At 36.0% G+C, this 21,093-nt stretch overlaps 1 protein-coding gene across 1 annotated transcript in view; it reads left to right on the forward strand.

Moving 5' to 3' along the window:
* Positions 1–21,093, forward strand: part of CFAP54 (cilia and flagella associated protein 54) — a 114,487-nt gene that overhangs the window by 27,696 nt on the left and 65,698 nt on the right. Inside the window, exons 14-25 of the mRNA XM_062611329.1 lie at positions 1,115–1,249; positions 2,259–2,409; positions 4,298–4,356; positions 6,187–6,315; positions 6,997–7,144; positions 7,838–7,915; positions 7,999–8,120; positions 9,881–10,054; positions 13,447–13,539; positions 15,941–16,126; positions 17,130–17,272; positions 19,715–19,862. Of these exons, the coding sequence (XP_062467313.1) occupies positions 1,115–1,249; positions 2,259–2,409; positions 4,298–4,356; positions 6,187–6,315; positions 6,997–7,144; positions 7,838–7,915; positions 7,999–8,120; positions 9,881–10,054; positions 13,447–13,539; positions 15,941–16,126; positions 17,130–17,272; positions 19,715–19,862 (1,566 nt within the window). The remainder of the gene's footprint in view (positions 1–1,114; positions 1,250–2,258; positions 2,410–4,297; positions 4,357–6,186; positions 6,316–6,996; positions 7,145–7,837; positions 7,916–7,998; positions 8,121–9,880; positions 10,055–13,446; positions 13,540–15,940; positions 16,127–17,129; positions 17,273–19,714; positions 19,863–21,093) is intronic.

Below are 21,093 nucleotides of genomic sequence, written 5' to 3' on the forward strand. Positions count from 1 at the left end.
TATACCTTTAGATAGACTGATTTCTCATTAGTTTTACATGACCACTGTATCATGGTGGCAGGTTACCTGGATTTAAACTCTCCTAATTCACCTACACTTTTTCACAAATCACCTTGCTACCTAATCTGCCCAGGAAAGAAAGAGAAATTCTCCCCTGATTAACAGAGAATTCACTGATGGTGAAGTTAGATGATATAGCTGAGGGAATTAACAGCTTGCTGCCACCAAATGAGTGGCAAAAGCCATCTTGATTTACTTTTTCTTCAGTCTTTTTCTCCCCCACTTCTCAATAACAATATTGCTGAAATCTTATACGCACATTAGTGAGGATATAGCAGGCTTGAGTTTCATTCCACCTGAGATGCTAGTCCAACTCTGATATTAATGGTGTTAAAATGTGCACTGATCCTTGATCTCCCTTGATCTACAACAAAGTGTAGAAGGACACTATTGCCTTTTAAAATGTGTTGTCAGGTTAATTGAATAGAGTTTTGACTTTGTTAAATATTCTCTTCACAAGGTACAGATGTGTTTTAACATTTTTCCATTGTAACATATTGCACTCCAACCTTTTCTCTAGTTTTTTAAGTTTTTCATCACTGCTCCTTTGTTGGAGATGCACCAACCAGTCATGGAAGTACTCTGTATGTGCAAAATGAAACCTCCTAATTTAGATCTTCTTCTCCAAATATTTAAATACTGTAATAAAAGAAATACTATAATAAAAAGAACGAACCTGTTAAATTATATTACTTAGTTTCCCCAGAATGTACTGACTATTATAACATTTCACAGTTAATTTGCTTGTCTCTTCCATGTAATTTTCATCTCACTGTGTTTCTTGTCTGTGTTACTTTTAATAAAAAAAAATAGTCAAAATTATTCACTTCTAAACCCACTTGTATTGTTGGGAGAAGAAAAGCTTGGGTGGTCTACCAGAAATTACTTCTTAAAAAATATTTATTAAACTCTCAAAATGTTGTCACCCCTAATAGGAAAGTTTAATATGACAATAGTTTATTTACTTTGAAACACTTTGAAACTGTTATGTACTGTTTTGACAGTGTTTATGTGCATACTTCTTTCTACAGTTACACTGTTTTTTTCTTTCCAGAATATCCAACCTGATGAAGAAATACTTGTTCATGTAATAATGTTTTTGTGGCAGAAGTGTAAAGCAGGACTTGAGCAAATCCAGATGAGTGGAAATGACTACTTGAAATACATCTACAAATACAAAACTTACCAAGTACTCTTTTATTATAATCTATCTCTGTTACAGTAAATAGTATAATCTATTCTGTTCTAGTAAAGTGAAGATAAAATATTGGTATCCAGTCTAAATACATTTTCTCATGGTAAAATGCAGTAAATCTTCTTTACTGGAAATATAAATTGCATGTACGCTTTGAACACACTGTGTTTGCATATGCCAGTATCAAAACATCTCTTAGCCTTTTCCCAGTAAGGTCACCCATTCTCTGTCAGTGGACCATGGTGGAAAGAAGCTAAAATAGAGAAAGCATTCAGGCATGATCTAAGAAGCATTTGTTGTGTTGTGGTGAAAATACCAATGTATTTCGAGAAAGTACACTAGACTGGTTGAACAAAGTGAAAATACCTTACAGCCAAAGAGAAAGGAGATGGGGTATAGTGTGTGGCGCACTGGATAGAGCCGCAGCCTTACTTGAACTTTTCCCGAGACTGAGAGGCTCTTGGCAAAATGCAGTCTTCTGAAAGATAATTTACACAAGTTTCTTGGGGCTGCCAGTTTATGTGGTCCTGATCACTATAGTAAAATTGTTCAGAGATTCATTAGAAGGTCGCATACAGTTTCTTTCCTCTGTGTATGCAACAGGAGCATTCAGGTCTCTTTTATACAGTTTAACTAGGATGATATAAGCATAAATGAAAGGCAAATTATCAAATCTGCTAGAAGGCTTGCTACACTATGACCAGGTATAAAAGCTGTGCCTGTAGAACACAATAATAAATAATAAAAAATAATATTCTAAAATTTAAAGAGTCTGCAGAAATAGGGGCTTTGGAGCAGTATAAACTCAGCATTTTAGTCTGGTGGCATTCAAAAAAAAAAAGCCAAATCCAAGAAACGAGTTATGTTCATGTTTGTAAATCTTTTTAAACAACTTTGAATGAATGCAGAACCCTATCTACCTCTGTAATATATAAATGTTTTCCAAAAATTTGTTTTAACTCTGTCTTGCTTTTTTTTTTAATTTTGTTTCCCCCATTTTTAGTGGGTTCATATACTCTGGATAATAAATGGAGTAATTCAAAAGAGCAGCATAGCAAACAGTAATGTTGTTATGCTTGCAGAGGTAACCTTACATCTAACCGCAATATTGGAAAACATAGCTGATTCTGCAAGTAAATCTAAGACAAAACCAGGTAAAGCTTTCAATAAAAATTTTGTTGTCTCTCAAGAATGACTTTTAAGATTGGAACTTTGACAAATGCACATATTCAAAAGTTATTGTAAAGAAATTGTTGAGATGGTATAATAATTTTTTTGTATACGCAATTTCATCCATAATCAGAGCTAAAAAAAACCCTGGTTTTCAAAGGCTTTATGCCTTATTCTCTTGCATTTCCACTTCTACTGAAGTAACCCCATTTTGAATTACGTCTCTTATGAACTCACCCTCCTCAGGTTTTCTATATGTCTCTTAGTCCCTTCAGAGTAGCCTTAGATCACTCGTGTTCTTTAAAAGTTGGCTGGCTAGAAGGCAGTATGTGCTTTGGGTCATTTGGAGCATTCAAGTGCTGACTGACTGGTGGTAGGCTAAACAGAAGAGGGAACTATTGCGATCATACTAAAGCTTTGCTTTTATTGGGTCATTAATTTGCATCACTTATCCTCACCAGTCTTGATTTTTGTATAGGAATTCAATTGTCCTTGAAATTTAACTTGGCTGCCATTATTACAATTTAATGCAATCACAATCACATTAAACAAATTTCCTTCCAAAAGCTGATGAATATTGTAAAATCTGAATATTTAGACATATAAAAGTTCTATGTTGATGTAGATATAGATGAAATATGAGTAATATCTCTCATAAAAGTTTTATGGTAACTAGAAAGTAGATTTTAAGGACCCTTTTAGAGTGTATCTGGAAACAGAAGAGGATGAAAATGCCTTTTGTTTGTTTGAAAGTAAGAAAATATTAGCATGTTACTATTCTTTAAAAAGGTAGAGTAGGTATTGTTTTCTGTGATGTTATGAAAACCATTCAGTTCTGATGGAGATTGGATGAATCCTCAGTGTAGTATCACTGCAATTAAATTATTAATTAAATTCAGGGTAAATATGTCTTTTTGGAGGAAAAAAGGCTGAATAGATAGGAGCCACTGGTCAAAACAGGGTGATAAATAGCCAATCAAGCACCTATTCATGCTGAGAAGAGTCTTTTTACCAAATCACAGAATCATAGGATAGTTAGGGTTGGAAAGGATGTTAAGATCATCTAGTTCCAACCCCCAAATGAACGAATACTGACTGAATAGAAATTTTCTTATTTATGAGAAAGAGACAATGAACAAGCAGAAATAAACAGGCAAAAGTGGCACAAGGAGTGCAAGAATTGGTTGTCAGTCTGAGAGGGCAAAAATCAAGTTTATTTCAGCAAAGAAATAAAATTTTGCCAGGCTAGTGGGCTGTAACCAAGAACAAAGAAACTGCTTCCTTTGTTTGGGCTGCTCCCTCTTGTTTTGGAAAGGAAAACACAATTCTGGATGCACTCCTTATAATAAAAAATAATTTAAACAATCAAAATGAATGTTAAAAGGATGATAATACCTTTTCAAGGACTATTAAATTGAAATAGTATATCTCAGAAGAATATTACCTCATATATTTTGAAATTCTCACATAAGTTAAATTAGCATTGAAACCACTATGAAATAGATAACAATAGATTTGAATTGATTTAAAAATGGAAAGTTAGTATGAATGCTACAACAATGTGAGGAACTACAAAATGAGTCCAAGTTTCATTGGCTTGGATGTAATATTACTGTGAAATATAGGGTACATTTAAAAATATGACAATATTGGATAATCACATACTGAATTAGTATAATCGTACATACGTAGCTATCATGTTTAAACTCTGAAAAGCTTTTCATGAAACAATATCATTATCTCTCTTAGTCAAGTACTGAAGAACAGAATTATTGCTAAACTCTAAAACCAGTAGCAGTGCTAATTAAATGGTACTAATATTGTCTGAATATATTTCATTTTCACTTTTTGATTTTTCTTCCTATAAATAAGGAAAAAGAAATGCCTTTGTCTTGCAAGATGAAACCTGTGATATGTCTGAAATACTGATGGTAATGTCTAATTTATTTATATTAATACAATGTTTCTGAATAGCGTAAGAACTTATTTCTGCTCTGTATTTAGTTTTATACAGCTGAGTTTCACACCATCATGCCAGTGCAGAGGAAAAAAACAAAGATTCTTTTTTTTTCCAAATGAAATAAAATCTGAAAATTTTCCTGTAATCTTTTTTAATAATCTGTGATATGGAAAAAGTTTACTTTGAAACTTTTTGTTTACAGCATCATCATGCTGATTTCTACTGTACACTTTTTTTATACCCATGTATAGTATAAGCTTTAAATGGTTTAATTGTACATTTTTTTAAAGACCCTTGTCCTGGGTTCAGCAGTAGCAGTCATGTTTCTCCTTTGTGGTAGCTGGTGCAGTGCTGTGTTTTGACTTCCAGCCTGGGAACAGTGCTGGTGATACCGATGTTTTCGGTTGTTGCTACGTGATGTTTACCCTGACCAAGGACTTTGTGAGGCTCATGCTCTGGCAGGGAGGAGGGGAAGCCATGAGGCAGCAGAGACGGGGCGCCTGACCCAGGCTAGCCAAAGAGGTATTCCATACCACAGCACATCATGCCCAGGGTGGGGGGTAACTGGGAGTTACCCAGAAGGACACGGGCTTCCAGGTGGGACTGGTTTCTTGGCCGGTGGTACTGTATTCCCTTCCCTTGTTATTTTCTTTTATCACTGTTGTTGTTGATAGTAGCGGTGGTGATTTGTGTTGTACATTGGTTGCTGGACTGTTCTTGTCTCAACCCGTAGGAGTTGCACTCTTTCGATCCTCCTCCCCGTTCCTCCAGGAGCAGGGAAGGGGAGAGCCCTGGTGGGGGGGGGGTGGGGGTGGGCCTCGATTGCTCTCAGCCTGGCACCACTCACTGGGAGTGAGTGAACAAGCTGTCTGGCTAGGGTTTAAACCACGACAACCCTGTAAACTTTAATCCTAATGGTAATAGAAATAATACCAACAATAACAATACTGATAATAATAATAATAGAAAACAATAATAACAACCAAAAAAAAACCACTCAGAGAACACAAGTGATGCACAATACAATTGCTAACCACGCACTGACCAATACCCAGCTTGACCCAGGCAGTGATCGATCCTTTCCCTGTAACTCCCCCCAGTTTATATACTGGGCATGACAGGCTGTGGTATGGAATACCCCTTTGGCTAGTTTGGATCAGGTGTCCTGTTTCTGCTTCCTCCTGGCTTCTCATGCCCCTCCTCACCGGCAAAGCATCAGACTCAAAAGTCCTTGATCGGAGTAAGAATTATTGAGCAACAACTATAACAGTGATGTGTTACCAGCATTGTTCTCAGACTCAAGCCGAAGCACAGCACTGCACCAGCTATTGGGAGGGAGAATAATAACTGTTACAGATGAAGGCAGGACACCCTGTCTTAATGTTTACACACATGTAGAATTTTTAATTCAGCAACATTCTACTTAAATGTATTGTTTTATAAAAACCTAGTTTTTCTTAACAGCATCTAATGGAACGCTGAAAAACTGCTTGTGAAAAACAGTGTTTGTCAACTCAATTCTTGTAAGTTCAGCTTCATTCTTCTATAAGCTGACTCTTTGAGTTAGTAAATTGGTTTTGAGAGACAAAGGAAAATCAATTCTAAATTAATTAAAATAATTGAAGTTTAAAACACTGATACTGGTATATGAAAGCATGGGGAGCGGTGCTTATGGAAAGATTACTTGACAGAATTTAAACTGCAACAGTTAAAAATAATAGCACTTTACTTTTGATAGTCCACATTATAACTTTCAATGCTACTATCAAATAAAATATGTTTCTGTGTGTTTTCACATCAGAAAAGTTCTACAGAACAATTACAAATTGCTTATGAAATTCTTGAAAAAGCAATTGATGGAATGAACACATCTCACTTAATGACCCTTCTACCAGATGGGAAGTCGATATTTGACAACTGCTGTACAAAGGTAAAAAGTCTGCAAAAAATTACGCTGCAATGAGATCTATAAATAATATATTGGATTTTGATGAGACAAAACTTGTATTTTCGTCATACTTAGGAACTTTGCATTATCAAATGTACGTCATCTTTCTGCCCCATGTGAGAAAAGAATAGAAAAAAAATAAATCTATATGTAGCAGAAATAGCATTTTTCTCTTTCAGCAATAAACTATAAACTCTATTAGGGTTTCGTTGCCATTTTCTTTTGGAAATAATTATAATTTGTAGCTTTATCTAATAAAATAAAACCAGAAATCTCTTTCATGTTTATTGGTTGCAATTTTATTAAAATTAATTTTTGCTGTTGAAGGTTGTTCAGATTTTCTAAATATCACTCTACACCAACATGATCTTTATTTTTTGTAGACTGGTAACACAATAAACCAAATTTTTCTGCAGTTTCACATTGATTATTAATCCCGTTTCCTACTGATTCTCAGGTTTTGTCAAATTTTCTTTGTCCACAATTCATGCTTTCTCTGGTCATTCTCCTTCCATGCTTTCTGGAATGACTGCGTATTACACAGATATGACAAATTTCAGCATTTTGTCAATTTACTGAAATAATAATATGAATGTCAATATCAATATAGTAAGTTAAGTAAGAAAAGTTTCTGTTTGCTTAATTGCCTCTCTTATTTATCAGGTGGACTCAAATGATCAGAATTTGAATTCTATTTTGGGATGTGCTAATAATAACATGGGAACAGGTGATACTTTTGCAATGGATTTACACTTGGAGCTCATTCAGGCTCAACATCGAGTAGCTGTGAAACTTCTTAAAATGACACAAGGTACGTAAATTATTTTCATAGCTTGATTAGAGTCCTTAGTTAATATATTTTGTAATACTAAGAAATAAAGGAGTATCTTCTTTCTGTAGAGGAGCTGATGTTGGGAGCACAGAAATAATATACTGAATTTGCAGAATCTAGATTTACCACGATACTAGTCTTCAACCTCTGCTCAATCAATGCGAGTTAAACTTTGCTAACAATGACTGAATTTGGTTCCTAGACAGTTTGTTGTTTTTCTGTTATAATATTAACTATTACTGTGCCAGTATTGGAGAACTGGGGGATGCACTGCAGATTTTCTTTTTTTCTGTAATGCTAATTTTCGCTGTGGAGAATGGCTTGAATATTTTATTCTGAATTTCTACTCCTGTGAAGTTGTCCTTACCTCTTCCCAGTCAGCAGACCAAAAAGACCAAACCAACTCTACTTGGTCTCCATTCCTATGTTTCTAGCTAGTATTTGACACTACAGAGCTTCCATGTGCATTGCTCCTTGTGATCAAACACAAGATCCCTCTTTTCCTGTGGTGTTAGTGTAACTAGTGGTACAATCAGTCCAAGAAATTCTGCTTGAAACAAAGAAAAGAACATGAGATGGAGCAGAGGTTTACTACAAAATTACACATTAACCCCTCTCACTCAAATTTTCTCAAGAGAACTATAAATAACTCAGGATTTCCTTCCCACATAGATGCCCAAAAGAATGATGGAAATCATAAGTCTAGCAAGTTTCGTGTGAAGGATATTAAAGATTTACATTATTTAACAGGTAAGGCTTATTAATTAAGATTCTAGAAGTACAGTAAATTATTGCTGCTGTTTTATAAATCTCTTAAAATATCCTTCTTACAGAGGAATTTTTAATGGAAAAAATAAAAAAGAATAAGCTGTCCAGAGCAATCTTTTTGATGCAAAAGGCTGTACAGAAGTTCCCTAAAGAGTTAACCAGTTCTTCCCAAAGGCAGCTACTAGAGGTAAGAAAAAAACAACTTATGGTAAAAATTCTTTATCACAGTTTTTCATGTTTTGTGCAATTAAGACTTGGAATACTCCTTAAAAAATAAGACAAATGGAAGGAACTTGAGGGACATCGGGTGTTTTGCAACTTCTATTGTCAAATTTTCCCTGAGAAGTTGCGTTATGATGACAGAATGAAGTGACTTAAAACAATGAAAGAGCACATCCCAAAAATTTTGTGCACACATGAAGATTGCAGAAAATCTGAAAGAAGATCTGATCTTCGTTCTACACCTAATCACCTGGACTTTGCAGTTATGAACCTATGCCTTGCCAAAATGTCATGCAGTTTTTCTTCTTCCCATTGCAACCTTCAACATCCTATTTTTCAGCATATTTTAATTATATGCTCAAATAATGTCGTGGTTTAAGCCTAGCCGGCTGCCCAGAACCATGCGGCCTCTCGCTCACTCCCTCCTTTCCTCCCCTGGCTCCCGGAGGGATGGGGAGGAGAATCGAAAGAATGCAACTCCCATGGGCTAAAAGAAGAACAGTCCAGTAACTAAGGTATAACACAAAACCACTGCTGCTACCACCAATAATAATAATGATGATAAGGGGAATAACAAGGGAAGCGAATACAACCGCTCACCACCTGCTGACTGATACCCAGCCCTACCCAAGCAGGGATCTAGCCCTTCCAGGTAACTGCCCTCAGTTTATATACTGGGCATGACATGCTGTGGTATGGAATACCTCTTTGGCTAGTTTGGGTCAGGTGTCCTGTCTCTGCTTCCTCCCAGCTTCTCCTCCTCCGTGGCAGAGCATGAGACTCAGAAAGTCCTTGGTCAGAGTAAACATGACTTAGCAACAACTAAAAACATTGGTGTTATCAGCATTGTTCTCAGGCAAAAACACAGCACTGCACCAGCTACTAAGAAGGAGAAAAATGACTGCTACTGCTGAACCCAGGACAAATAATTATCCTCCTTGAGCTGAACAGTGCTCATTTCATAAAGAGCAAATCCATGCCTTTATTTTCATGCTTCTGTGTTGAGAGTTTTGCCTTTTTTATTGTAGAACATCCAAGAAGTCTGTATAGAATTACTTGTATCTTCTGGTCTTTTCTACTGTACACCTTACCATGATGAAGTTTTTAAGGAAGCAATGAAGTTTCCAGTTGCCAGTTGTAGAAGTTGAGTGGTTATGTGAGGGAAAGTCGCTCCATGTCTTGCTCTTTATCTAGTGTCTTTCCTTGAACATTTCCCACTCGGGTGGATACAACCCTAACCTAAAGCAGTGGGAGGGGAAGGAATTGGGGTGAAGTGAGGGCCTGTGCAAATGATTAGCTATGTAGTGTAATTAAGACTTTGTTAAGCCTCAGCTCCCTGTTTCATTATAAATCTGTGGCTAGTTTTTGGTCATTTTTAGACATGAGATACAAGGTTTATTCAATCTGTGATCTAGGCTGATATGGTTGTTCATATAGCCTTGTAAATGTATGAGAACAGACCAAGTTTATAGGCCTGTCCTGAATAAACTGAATGACCTGTTTATCTTTCAGACTTATGCGTCTTGAAATTAATCTGCCTATGTAAGGTTTACACAAAATACCATTAATCCTAATTTAGGATGTAAGATGATATGAAAATCCATAAAATTTTTCTACATAGCAGTGAATTTTTGTAAGATCATTTTGAATATCATTTGTATGTGTTAAATCTGTTGGATTGTTATGGTTCAATAGCTTTCTCTTTTGTTTTAATTTAAATCATAGGAAGCACTAACTTTCATTGAGCAAGTTGAAGCTGAACAAAGTGCATTGTATCACAGTCTCAAAGAAGCTAGGAGCAGCAAGAAAAAAAACAGGACTCCTCCTCCTCCTCTATTACTTTCTAGATCACATCGCTGCATGACATTTAAACCAGCCCCGTTCTCTTCAGATATTCAGGTAATGTTTTTCATTATGAGTGTGTAAGAAATAACTAAACAATACGCAAGCAAGCAAAAGTTGTTTCAACAGCACTATCTCATTACACTCTTATCTGTTGTTCTTGAACAGATTATTTTATTCTGACTTAATTAAGTATGCTCTTTTTTTTTGACCCCTGTGAGTCAATTGTGACTCATTGCTTTGATCTTCACATTTGCATGACACTTTCTTTGTCTCATGCTTCATGTTCCTTGATGCTTCTGTCATATAATATTTATTCTACTTGTTGAAAGCTCATTCTCTCATTTAGGGGCTGGCATACTCCTAGTTACCCTCTGAAGCAATACAAGGATGTTGCATCATGTGATGCAAGAAGTTACCACACTAAAGACTCTGTTAATGAAGTGCTGAAGTGCCATAGTTCAAGTAGAAAAACCTACTTTCTGTTAAACATACAGAATCATGGAACTACTCAAGTCATAAGGTATTTTAGGAGAAGTCTCTAATCCAACCTTCTGCTCAAAGTAGGGTTGGCTGTGATTCAGAGACAACTCCAGGAGCAAACTCGCCAGCAAAGTTTTCAAGTTGACAAGCAGGTATTCTTTATTGTGGCACTGGGAGACACGGGGGATAGCTCCTCCTAACGTGTATCCCCGTATTGCTACACAAGCTGTCCTTATATAGTCCCTGGGCATACATAAATATTCATGAGGCTACGTATGGATTGCATTATTTTCCAGAAAGTTCCCTGACTGCGTACAAAATTGTGGTGGTGGTCTCTGAGGGTCATTTACTTTTTCCAACAATCTTCATCACTTCTGGCAGCCTTTGAAGCACACGCAGTAGATGCTTGTACCAGCTTAATTGGTCCGTTAACACCACAGACATAATAATCCTCCTGTCCTTCTACTTATCAGTTAGCTTAGCTGCAGCCCATCCTGGACACCTGCCATTCCCAGGTACTCCTTATCATTGTGTCCTGTTCTTCTAGCCTGTTTTTCTTACACTCATTTTGTACTAAGGTCATAGGGCCTAAAACTACGTCAACTACAATGGTTTATCTTGTACAAGAATTCTCAGTATGTTCTCTAGCTATATTCTTTTTTTTTTTGTGTGTGTATCATGCACCTCAGTAATTTTCCATTGCTGTTACAAAGCAATCAAACTTAACATTACTTAAAACTAATTCTAAAGGTTTCTATATCCCATTAATTTTGTGCCATCTGTGAAATTAGAATGTGCTGCTCAGGGCTTTATCCAGTCAGTCCTGAAAACCTTCAAGGATGGAGTCTGAACAGCTTCTCTAGGCAACCTGCTCCAACAGGCCAAACTTTTTTCCTTATGCAGAGTTGGAATCTCTCTTGCTTTGATTTACATCTGCTGTTTTCCATCCTTCTACCACGTGCTACTGTGAAAAGCCTGGCTACATCTTCTTCATCACTTGCTTGCAGGCATTCAAGGCTAGGTTCCCCTACCTCTTCTCCAGCCCCGCCCCCTCAGCCTCTTCTTGCAGGGCTAGTGCTCCAGCTCCCAACCATCTTGGTGGTCCTCTGCTATAATCTCTCTAGTTCAACATTTCTTATAACGATGGGGAGCAGGAGGGAAACTGACCATGGTATCTAGATGTAATTTAATAACTTCAGAGCAGAGGGGAATAATCACATTCCTCAATCTCTTAACTGTATGCCTGTTAATACAGTACAAGATACTTTGAAGCTGCTTTGCTGCCAGACACACCACTGGCTCACATTCAGCTTGATGTCTAACATGACTCCCACATCCTTTTGTGCTGCTCTCCAGCCTACCAGCCTGTGTCCTTGCAAGGGATTCTTCCTTCCCAGGTGCAAGACTTTGTATTTGCCTTTGTTAAAATTCATGAGGTTCCTGTTGGCCCATTCCTCTGGACATTCTAGATCCCCCTGAATAGCAATCCTGCCCTCAGTTTGGCATCATCTTCAAACCTGGCGAGTGTGTGCTCATTTTTTTTCCCTCAGGTCTTTGCTAAAGATATTAAACAGGGCAGGTCCCAGGATAGTCCACTGCAGTGGTCCACTTATTGCCACCCTGCAAGTGGATTTCATGGTGATTTTGCAAGCTTCTTCAAAATAATGTGCTTAAACCCAGTAGAAACTCAAATTGTATTAAATGTGGTAAGAATGTTTCTGTGAACAGTGCTTTTATAACTTGCAGTTTTATTGCAGTTTGATTAGGAAATGCAAAATAAATTAATTAGGTAAAAGTTCTTAATTTTTATTCCTAATGAACATTAAATTTTAAAACAATAAATTCTTTAAAGAACAATAGTTCATCTGTTTCATTTCATTCAGTACAGTTGAGCTAATGTAACATATTTGGCCACTAGATAGCGCAATGCTATTATTAGTCTTGCAATTTTCTCTCAGAATTTACTAACCGGGTACTTAGGATTTAATTAGCTGCTTAGGATAAATGGATACTTAGGATTTAATTGGACAGACATAGTTCTTGTAATGGAAGTTAAAGTTGCTAAAATTTTCTCATCTTTAAATTGCTCATTTGCTGAAAATAATCTATTTCAATACCTCCTTCTGAAAAAGTCAGGATTCACTGCAAGAAAAACCATGTGTATTACAAGAAAAATATTATAGCTGTACAGAATTTTTATGTGTTGAAAAATGACTTTATCTGCCAAACCTCAGGTCTGTTTAACTGTCTACTGAAAGTAAAATAGTTAGTACATTTTTTAGCAGAAGTTTAACACAAGTGTAATATGTGTAATTTACTGAAATTCATCTTCCCAATTCTGCATAGATGAAATAAAAATTACTTTTCATGTTTGATCTTACTGGACATGACGGAGCAGTGATCCAGGACTGCATGATCACATTCTTCCTTGGTTAAAGATATTGAAAGTGTAGATGATATGCCCAATGAGAGTATCAGAAGCTCAGTGGCATTAAAAGAACCACTGATTTCAATACGAACTAAAACCATGACTTGTTTAGGAAATATTACTGCATTACATAATATCTGCATTTCTGTTGCCTGCTTTTAGGGATATGTCCTCATGTCATTTGCTGAATCAGATCTTGATGTCCTGATTGCAAGGATCAAATAATGAACCTAGATGAGTTTAAATCTACAGGATGACCTGTACAGTTTATGCTTTGGGATAGGTTTGAAGTATAGGGTAGCTCAAGTTAGGAGATAGCATAATGGAGAGTCACCTGCTTTAATTGGCATTGTGGTACATCCAGTTGTCTAGCTAAATCAATTAATTAATGTTTCTAATGCAGTTAGGCTATATGTTTTTCTACCTAAGTTTGGGATTTTTTTCAGAGGCCATTTCCACAAAATTAGTACATTCTACATAAGCAAAAGTTGGAAATACTATTATGTATCAACTCATTTTGTTCTCATTTTCTTCAAAGGTTTCGTGGTACAGTATTTTTGGCTCTGTAGCAGGAGGAAGTAATGTGAAAGTAAGGTTAAATAATGATAAACTTCAAAATGCAGGAGAACAGGTAAGACAGAGGTAAAACTCCTCTAGGTCATTCTCTCTCCCTTCAAAAAAAACCCAACTTTCTCAATGTATACTTCTGGCATCTTTTTTTAATCAAGTAACTGGCTAAGCCTTTGACAAACTTTTTGATCTTTATTTTAACCAACTGAAATTTTGCTAGGCTGAAGGCATACCAAAACGCCCCAAAAGTTCTAGGAACCTTTTTTTTGAATGGCTAATTAAATTATTCAAAAGTTTCATGTTAGACAAGTCTCTGTCCCTTGTGTTGTAACTCTGTTATTTGAGCAATGTCTAAGAATTATAAAAGGAAAACAAATTATGTGACGTATTTATAAAGTGTGCCTCAGACAGTACTTTCCAGGGATTTAAAAAAAAGGCAGAAATTCTAAACAGAGATAAAATTTAATATTTTTCTTAATTGTGTAATTTCTATCAGCTATTTCTTCTTAACAAGACCTTACTTTCCTTAATTCTGACAACATGGTACTGACAACATGGGAACTCCTTCAATAATCTTCCTGTTCAGACATGACTGAGTTCTAAGTTCATGCTCTTTCCCTTTCATGCTGTGAACATACAGTATGACAAATGATCACTCACATCTTTGATTACTTATGACTGATCATGTGACTGTCTGAATACTCTTTTATATTATTTCTCTATTACAATTTGATGTTTTATTTTCTGAATTTGTGGGTTTTGTATTGTTTGTTTATGTTTTGTGTGTTTGGTTGGTTGGTTTGTTTTCATTAGTGTAGTTTTCTTCCTTTGGTGAAAATGACCACAATCCATCCAAATACGCTGCATTTTGGGTTTTAAGAAAGGAGCTTTAAGCTTCAGTTTTAAGCTTTAGCACATCCTCTTCAGTAAAGTTTTACCATAATCTCAGACCTGAGTGATCATTTTCATATCTGGAAATCTTCTTCATGAAGAGTTCTCCTCTTTGCAGGGCAGGTCTCTGTTTTGCATTGTGACCAGAATAATGACCTCAACCTCTTTTACTCAATGTTTCAAGCTTTCCTGGTTTTATGAGCAAGCTTTATACTGACACTGATAGACTTTTCTTTGGTGATGGAGTGGAAATCTTTCCCTTTATGCCTGTTCCCCCATTTCCTCCCCCCAAAAGAAGGTTTATAAGAAGAGGTATGTGTAGCTACTGGCAATAGAGGCTTTGATGTTATTCTTTATATTGTTATCAAATCCAGAGAATCAAGCTTCCTGAGATGTTCAGTGAGCTAGTTTCGATATACTTTCCTGCTCCAGGTGGATTAAGTCTTTTATTGGAGACTTACACCTCACTGCTAGCTGTTCATACTGTGAACTTGCTGCAATCCATCCAAGCCACTGACTGTCCTAGCTCTGGCAGGCATGAGAATTGTGCAGATCTGCGGTTATTCATATGCTTTAGTAATGGAACTTCTGGTTGCTTTAGGATATGGGATATGCTTTTGCAAAATACTGATATGAAGACAAAGTTTCTGTCTGCCTGCTCTATGAAAAAGGTTTAGAATTCTTGGTGGTAGAATGATCTGTCAACCTATCAACATGAAAAAAGCTTTCTCTAAAAGGACACCTCAGACTGTGTTACACTAATTTCTGATCTGCTGGTTCATCCCCAGCAGTTGAAGGGATTTCTGTTGTTCAGAGGTCTGCTTATGAAGACCAGACAGTATTTGAGTAAGAGCACTGTGTTGATGCCACATTACAATGATCTTGTTTCTTATGTTATGCTTCAGTCACTGTGTCAGTTTTCTTGTTTCAAGACTAAAAGTTTCCTTTAAATTAAGTTGTCCTGGTTATGCAGGGGAAGGTGGAAAAGCCTGTCAAGAGTGAGCTGTGATGTTAAAATGCAGCTAGAGAATTATTTGAAGGAAAAAATGAAGAGAAGATCATGAAAATAAGTTGTTTCTTTTACAAACTCTGGAGTTATGTTAATGATGCTGAGAGGACCTGAGACATCCTCTGCCGATAGCTAACACATGCATGTGGTGTGTATGAAGGAGAGCTGTATGTTCTTTCTGTAGAAGGACAGGTCAGGGCTAGAATGTTTCCAGCTGAATGACTGCAAGCATGCACACTTGCGTTATGCATGTGCAAATGGACAGACATGTCTTAGAGAAATTCCAGGTCCTGGTACTTAACTGTTCTCTTAGGTTATGTGCTCTGTATAGTCAACTGCATTCCAGAGAAAACCAACACTTTTTTTTCCTGTCATTTGATTGTTTTCTCGTTGTCTTCAAGAACCTAATATGACGTGGAAACATGATATGTCTGTTAATGTATGTTGTACTTTGATTGTATTCATGACAATTAAATAATATATTTAACAATAAAAGTTTAGAATTTGCAATTTGTTTTTGATATGCACAGTGTATGTAACCACAAAATATTTTTATTGGTAGATACCAGCTGATGGGAAAAGCCTCTTGGAAATACAAGGCTTAGAACCCAATGAGAAATACATATTTGCAGTTGCAGCATATTCTTCTGATGGAAAACTTATTGGTGATGCTATTGGGGAAATGACTAAGCCAATCCTTGCCTATCAACCTCTTTCTGTTATTACTGTTCGAGCCTATCTAACTCAGGTAGGATTAGAGTCTTTGATAATAAACATATACTTTAATATGATTTAATTACTTGTTTTCACTGGTAGATTTAAAAATCCTTCTGATAAAAACTCAAGCCTTTCTTGACAAAAGCTTGATAGGCACAAATCACAATTTTAATGTAACAAATGGTATATTTGAGTGACTCTCTTCTTAACTGGAAATTCCAGTTTAAGGAGAAAGATGTCTCTCAGCTAGTTTTCTTATCCCTGTTCCTGTTTTTTGGTCTGCATTTAACTTCTTTCTTCATTTTTATAATTTATTTTTTCATTTTTGTCATTGAGACAAAATGCTAGTAATCATCTTATTAGTCATTACAGTATGGGATGAAAAATGTGATTGAACTTACCAGGTAGCAGATCCAGTCGTTTTCATATTGAAATCATTTTTGTAGTGTCCTGTGGAAGACCACAAAGGCTCTGTCAGACCTTTATCTTATTTTTCGCTATTCTTAATGAAAAAAATTTAAACCAGATTGTAGCATGGGGAAAAATGAAATTGTCTACCTCTATAGATCAGATCGTGGGGAACAGTTAGAAGATTTCCTAAAATTTTCCAAAGGGGGAGACATCCACGCGAGCTTTTGCCTACTTGTGCAGCTCTGTTTACATCCCATTATACAGAGCAGCAGGGCATTCTGCAGTATTAGCAAAAGTCAAATGAACGTAAATGAAATAATACGCTTTCAAAAAATACAGCACAATACCTATAAAGTATTCCACACAGGGCTGTTACATCTTTGGTTAGCAGTCAAGAAACTCCTTTGCCTTCCCTGATGTTAATTCTGAAGGCAAACTAATATTGGTAGAATCAGATTGCTACTACATGTGTTTTATTCAAATATGTCAGAATATTCTTTGAGAAATGTAAATTTACAAGTTGGTGTTTTAAAACACTTTTTTTATACTATAATCATATTTGGCTTGGTTATTTGATGAACATGGAAACTTGTTTGGTTTTCTCTTTTAAATTTTTTTTGTAGGTAGCCTATCAGACGGGCAACTACACATTAGCCAAGGAGGCATTTTCACCAATGTGGAATTATTTTGTTTCACATTCTTCTCCACTGCCTGCCAATGCAGCTGTTATTTCTGCAAGTAGTAATTTGACTATAGCTGAAAACAGGTAACAAATTTAGAAAATAGTTAATTATAGGTATGCACGTTTTATTTTAACGAGTACCAGGCTGTGAAATTTTGTTCAGACTTGCAATATGAAAAACAGTCTGGAAAAAAAAAGGGTGAGAAATGTGTTTTAAAAATCTGGTGTTTTTTAATTAGCAGAGAATTTCTGTTATTTATGGACTGCTGTTATTTATACACCTAATTTTTGATGGTGATATTTTTCTTAAGATAGTTTGGAACATTTATGAAGTGGCTATTAATTCTGTATGATTCATTTTCATATGTGAAATATATTATATGCATTGGGTTCTTGACTTGCCAACTAAGGGGGCAGTAAAATTCACAAACTCTGAAAATTTTGTCCAGAACACCACCCAAAATACATAAATAACTTGGTGATTTTGTTTTTGAATGGCTATATAAATCTGTTAATAATCTTTGAATATGCTGAAGTGCTTTGGAAGAGGTATTTCAGATTAATCCATTTGTAAATAAATTTCAAATGTTCAACCATAATATTATAGGTTTTTTGTTATGACAAATCCCAGCTAGAAATTTCGTGGTTGCATTTACTGAAATTCAGTAGATCCAAATGCAAAAATAAATCAAAACTTAATTAATTCCCTGATAAGAGAAAGACAATTGTATAAAATAGTAGACATGAAATACTGTAATAATAAATTATTGTAATGTTAGTCAACTGCTTATAATTTGATAATGAGTTAACATCCAACATAACTGAACACAAATCATCATCTTCACTTGTGTGGAATTCTTTTTATATTAATCCTTTCCTTAGGAAAGTTTTGGCAAGTTTGTTGAAGAGGGATGAGCAAGTTTTTCATCATCTTCATTTCAGTTTAACAGATTGGAATAGTCTTGCAACCATAGTGACAAGCAGGAATCTTCTTGCATGTGTATTAATAGTTCTTGAATATTTCAAGAATTAAAGAAGAAATAATATAACTATTTCAAGAAATAGATACTATGGGGATTTTCTAAAAGCTTTTTCAATATACTTTCATTTCCACTTTACAGATAGAATAATTGGTAATCAGCTATTCTGAGACATGTAATGTAGCTAGCATCTACTCTATATTGTTTTGATGTAGTTGCCTCAGAGCCCACCGTTTTCTCATGGTAATGCTGTTTGGACACAAGCAGGTTATGTAGGCTTGTGTGTGCCTTGAATCCTGTTACAGGAGAAAGTAATGTGTTTAAGCATACTTGTTATCTGGGGCTCAGCCAGGCCACTAGTGTGTATCCTCTCTGTTCTTCAAGTGCCACTATGCATCTGATACTAGGCATATAAATTTACCAGGGGTCTTGGTGTTAGATGCCATAAGAACATTTGGGACTTACAGGCAGCCTGTGGATTGCATTGATGCAGGCAGATAATCACTAGAGAATCCTATTTCGTGAGTATGTGGATGTTTTAAATCTACCCCTGGCCTAGGCAGGAAAGCAGGAATGCAAGTGTGGTCACTGTGCTTGGGGTTTTTTCCCACTTGTGTTTTATTAATCTTTTTTCCTAAGCAGTTCTTTTTTTTTTTTTTTTTAAGCACATACAGCTCAAGAGGCATTTTTTTTTTTAATAAGTTTTATGGAAGATTCTCAAAGCTGCGGTATCAGGCCTGAAATGAGGCAGTTTCAGTTTTACTGATCGATACTGAGAAATTAGATAAGGCTAGTTTGAAAGTGCATAGGACTTAAAGAGACAGTAGAGGGAGCTGGAAGGAAAGAAAACCTCTTGTTTTCAGCCGGAAGGCCTGTTGATGTCTTGGTAATGTCAAGTTATGTGAATGTGTCTATTTCATATCTTTTTTTTTTTTTTTGAGTTTCAGTCTCTTTTAGGAAATGTAGCCGATGAGAAGGAAGAACTTGTTTCTTATGCTTTAAAATTATAGGACTTTTCCTGTTACAATATTTAAAAAAAATGCAATGCCTCCCTATCCGTAGGGAAGGAAAACAAAACAAGAAAGAAAACTCACTAACAACAAAAAAGCATGCAGAAGAAAACAGATTGTTTTGAGACTTGTAATACAGGGAACCAGTGATGGAAAAGAGTCTGTTACTAATACTTAGTAATGGTCTTCACAATTGCTTGCATCATTGTTGGAGTACAGAAAAAGGCTGTATGTAAGGAGACAATTAAATAAGCTGTAGCACCGCAAGTTTTCAAACCAAGTTTTACTTACTTTGAAATTAGAAGAAACAACTAAGGAAAAGCTGTCTTAGGATTGTAGAAGGTGGACAAAAAGTTTGAAAAGGAGTCTTTATCCCTTTTATTTATATTAGAAATGTTAAGCATTTTTTTCAGGTTTATATATAAATCTTATTTCCAGAAGTAGCGACAGTAAGGCTTTTTGTCCAGTTTCAGGCATGTGATATCTGAATCATCATTAACATGCTTTTACCATTCTTTTGCTTTTTTATTTTGTAGGTTACGTTTTGAAGCTCTATCTCAGAATTCTCTTATTACCTTGAAACTCTTTCTGAGGAGTATACTTGTTGTTTGTGACATTAGTGTCATGGAACGAGCACTCTTCTGTGATTCCATCTGTTCCCATGAGATACTTTATAAGGAACAAGTATGTGTGTCTTAAAATAACATGCTGGACAGGCTGAGAAAGTTGGGGCTGTTCAGCCTGGAGAAGAGAAGGCTGTGTGGAGACCTCATAGCAGCCTTCTAAGTATTTGAAGGGGGCCTATAGGGTTGCCAGAGAGGGAGTCTTCATCAGGGATTGCAGTGTTAGGACAACGGGTAATGGGTTCAAACTTACACAAGAGAAGTTCAAGACAGATATAAGGAAGAAGTTCTTTACTGTGAGGGTGGTGAGACACTGGAATGGGTTGCCCAAAGACATAGTGAATGCTCCATCCCTGGCAGAATTCAAGGCCAGGTTGGACAGAGCCTTGGGCAACATGGTCTAGTGTGAGGTGTCCTTGCCCATGGCAAGGGGGTTGGAACTAGATGATCTTAAGGTCCTTTCCAACCCAAACCATTCCACAATTCTGTGATTTGATTTTACTTTTTGATCAGCTTTATTTCATCATTGCAGTATAAATGTTCCAATGTAGGAGTCCTGTTTACAGAATACTTAATTTTCTGTGAGTTATCTGGTCTTCCCTTTCTAAAGAATTTGAGTAGCTGTTGGTTATTTTGTATCCTGCTGGGAAGATGGTTTCTGAATCAGTTATTGTCTAATCCAAAGCCCACTGTTTCCAACTGAGGAAGGATTTTCCTTCACTTCAGTGGTGGTAGACTACAATTTAAGTATTAATTATAATAATTGTTATTTTTGTCCTCCTAAGATGTATCTTGGATTTTTAATTTTAAAAATTTCTACCATTTAATACATATATATTTTATTAATGTAGGCATTCTATCTTATATTAATTTTAAGCTACTAAGCTTCTTTTATCTTATTTCAGACTTTCTTATAGTATAATGGCATGTTAATGACAGAAAAGCTTTATTTTTTCTTTGGATAGTCAAGCTTTTCTGTAGTTTTACATTTCTATTTCACTCTTTCTTGGCTGAAATACTTGTCTTGTAAAAATCCAAGTAGGCGATTACTCAGTGACTTTACTGGGTCTGCTAACACATGCAAGAACTTCAGCAGATAGCTGGAAGGGAGAGGAAGGAGTATTTATCCTTCCCTCACCTAGTCTGACAGTTTAGTATGTGAAATTTTCTCTCCACACAGGTTGAGGTTATTAACCGGGCTTTGTAGTTTATATGGGCAAATTCAGAGGGCACAATTAGGTGATTTCCTTTAGAATCGTGTATAATGTTGGTTTTGTTCATATACTTCTAGC

The sequence above is a fragment of the Pezoporus occidentalis genome, unplaced genomic scaffold (genome assembly GCF_034315485.1).
Source record: "Pezoporus occidentalis ecotype Australia unplaced genomic scaffold, CSIRO_AGI_Poc_V1 ctg152, whole genome shotgun sequence".
NCBI classification, from domain to species: Eukaryota; Metazoa; Chordata; class Aves; order Psittaciformes; family Psittacidae; genus Pezoporus; species Pezoporus occidentalis.